The following is a 3401-nucleotide window of genomic DNA, read 5'->3' as shown; positions in this document are numbered from 1 at the left end:
AAAGAGTGTTCACACACTTCCAATCATATGTTTTTATCCCTCTAATAGTGAACTACCAATCTGGGACAGGTAACCTATAGAGGTTAGACTGCCAGAGCCATTCTTACAGTCCATGATCCACCTTCTGATCCTCCTTGAGGGAGCTGGGTAAGGGCATTGGGCTCTTAATGGCTTTCCTTGACCTCTAACCATCGGGCACCACTTGTGCCCACCTCCTTTACCTTGTCCAAAAGTACAACTTCCAAGAACAGTGAGTCCTAAGGCTATGGAGGGAGGCATTTGACTATTCCTGAAGTCGTTTCCAGTATTACTTTAAGGTGCAGTTAATCTAATTCTTATTCCTAATCCATTTCTGAACTTTTCCCATAGTTTCTTGGGTTGATCAGGATCACATCTGACTGAGTCAATGCTGTTTCTGATGCTATCCAGGGTGGCAATTTGGCCCACTGTCTCTGAATGCTGATGGATAATATAATTCTTGAGGAATAGCCTTGATCTTCTCTGTGTTTCATAGGGAATTAGGTATTTGCATCACCGAGATTTTGCCCATGGACGTCTCAAGTCTCGTAACTGTGTTGTGGATGGCCGCTTTGTGCTGAAGATAACTGACTATGGTTATAATGAGCTCTTAGAAGCACAGAAGTGCCCATATATTCAGCCACCCCCAGAAGGTAGGTGCCATAATGAAATATTTGTTTAAGATATATTTGTCTATTGATTTAACATGTCCTAATGCAATTGCAGGCCAGTGGCCAAGTAAGGATTTATGTGCTCAATCTCACAACATCTAGTTACCTGTACAAAATGCATTGTCACAGGAAAGGATAAGCAAGGATTTCTTCAGAATTCTTGACAGTGAAGTGAATATCAGAGTGTCATGGTAAGGGAAAAAGATTTTATTGCAAGCAGTGACAGAACTTAAGCTTGTTGTACTTGGAGAAGGATTTAAGTGTCCCTGAAATCTGATCAATCCAGAATGTCTGCGACTGGTAGAACTGGCTTCACATCCTTGGCTCCAACACTATATTTGAAGTTTTAGGTTAACCTAAATGCAAAGAGCTTAGTTTTGTAAAATTAAGCCATCTGAGACACAATACGATACAGGTCTCTTTGAAATAGATCCAATGCCAGTCACAAAAGGCAGCCACATGACATTCCCACCACTTTAGACAGCATTTCATGGGACCAGGTTTGGAGAATTGGACAGGATTTCTTTCACCTGGCCATTGCCTTGGGGTTCCTCTGGTATCCCAGTTTATTCTTGAAACCTGGTTTCAAGTAATACGTACAGAGTGTTTCAATCCCTCTGTCTCAGGATTTGATTCCTACACATTTCCAGTGTCTCAGATAGGACAGTTGTCAAAAGACCTTCTCCTCATCCTTTACAAAAACGATATATGTTGCAGTAGCTGAAATGTTCCTTACTCCTATTACTCACAACGCACAGTTACCAGGGTAACAATATCCCAGTCTGAAGAAGATTTATTTCTTGATGAAGCTGGGTATGTTTTACAACTGTGCCTTTCACCACTTGAACTATTGGATTAGAAAGACTGACTGTGCTTCAGACTGCCACAAACTGCTTTCACAGAAACCACTTTCATCTAAGAAGAACTACAGAAAATATTTTATGAAGTGTTGCTTTGTGGAAGAACAACAACAGGGACAAGAAATCGAGGCTTCAGTGCCAAAGTTTTGCCTGAGTGATATTTTCAAGCAACAAAAGGTGTTGAAGTTTTTGGCAATGGTGAGATGTTTTATGTTGAAGTTCAGGGCTGGTGTTACAGGATGTAAGCTCTTGTATAGCAATAATTTTTTCACAACGTAAAGTGAAATTTGGAAAACCCAACTTTTTTGTCAGGATGGGATTTTAATATTTCTAAGACCTCACAAGAAATAGAGACTTGATCCAGTACATAATGAAGTATGTTCCAACCTTCCCTCATATGACTGAAATGAAGTGTTCATTTAAGCGCCTAATTTGCAATAGTCTGAGCTCACATGTAAGAAACCTGGTGCTCCTGAATCTTTTAGAGTTGCTCTGGACAGCTCCTGAGTTGCTGAGAGACCCGGACATGCGCAGAAAAGGCACGTTCAAAGGGGACATTTACAGCTTTGCCATCATCCTACAAGAAGTCGTTGTTCGGGGTCCCCCATACTGCATGTCAGAACTCTCAGCTGAAGGTAGGCAATCATTGCAGTACATTTTTAAGGTTTTACACAGAGTGCTCATAAAAGTTCTGGTGAAGTCCCTTGGGTAAAGCATTAGCATGGAAATAATGTCCTAATCTCACGACCTTTCCCAGTGACAAAAGGCTGTTTTCAACAGAACATCCATAATAAACATCAAAACGTGTAGTTCTGGTACACTGGCTCAGCAGTGCTGCTAATGGGGGTGGCTGTCTGGGTACCCCCAAGGTGCTTCAGAGCTGGCCAGCAGTGAGACCACTGCTGCACCTCCAGTTCCCTGTCCAAACTTTGACTTTTCATCCCAGCAGGAGTGGAATCTGATGGCAGGATTTCCTATAGCCTGGAAAATCCTTTATTTCCCATAGCTTGGAAAGTCCTTTGCTTCCCTTTCTTCAGCCCTTTTTTGTATGCCATGGAGGTTGAGGGTTTTGAGCTAGACCCTTCATTAACATCCTATTTTGTCTATCTCTCCATCTATTTTTCCTTAATCACTTCCCCATTAAAGAGGTTCTCCCTTCAGCAGAGGTCCAAGTGATACATCACTGACTTATGTATGGGGCGGCTTGTATTAGAAATAGCAAATAGGTGAACTCCTTAGGAACTGCTCACGATGCAATCTCCTTACTTTAAACCATGTTGTGCATGCACAGGAAGGGCAAACACACTGTGGTCAGGGTCAGGTCAGTAGCACTTGAATAGGGAGAGTGAGAACAATCAAAACCAGGCTGATTTCAGTGAAAGCCCATTCTCAACATGTTTTAAGCTGGATAGTCAGTAGATGGGGTAGGGGTATTAAGTATGTGCCATTTCAGGGCCTGAAAAATGGGGCCAAGCAGCTGCAACAGTGCCATGACAATGATGATTATGATGTAACCCACTCTGTAATTCAGAGCTGGACCTATGATGTAGCCTACGATGTAGCAGGTGTCTCCCCACCTATTGTCCCTGGGGAACTTCCAGCACATGTTGAGCATCATGATAATGAATTTCTACTCACTGTATCCTAATCTACAAGGAGCTTTCACTCATGGTGTGAACTTTAAAACTGTCTGGGGAAGGCATTTCCTCTTGGCTGCCCCTTGCAAATATCTGGGCCAGGTACTTTGTTTAGTTCAGTTGGTGGAGAATGGTGGGATGAGCCAAAGAGCTTTAAAGGAAACTGTCAACACTGAAAAGCTTTGGGTACTCACAGTAACAGCTGTGGAAATGAA

General features: G+C 42.4%; 1 protein-coding gene across 1 annotated transcript in view; it reads left to right on the top strand.

Moving 5' to 3' along the window:
• The window catches only part of GUCY2F (guanylate cyclase 2F, retinal), a 43324-nt gene that overhangs the window by 16768 nt on the left and 23155 nt on the right, over positions 1-3401 (top strand). Inside the window, exons 9-10 of the mRNA XM_010019372.1 lie at positions 515-671; positions 2035-2184. Coding sequence (XP_010017674.1) covers positions 515-671; positions 2035-2184 — 307 coding nt within the window. The remainder of the gene's footprint in view (positions 1-514; positions 672-2034; positions 2185-3401) is intronic.

This window comes from Nestor notabilis, unplaced genomic scaffold, assembly GCF_000696875.1.
Source record: "Nestor notabilis isolate BGI_N333 unplaced genomic scaffold, ASM69687v1 scaffold1878, whole genome shotgun sequence".
Taxonomy (NCBI): domain Eukaryota; kingdom Metazoa; phylum Chordata; class Aves; order Psittaciformes; family Psittacidae; genus Nestor; species Nestor notabilis.
Note: the sequence above shows the minus strand (reverse complement) of the source record. Positions and strands in the feature narration are given on the sequence as shown.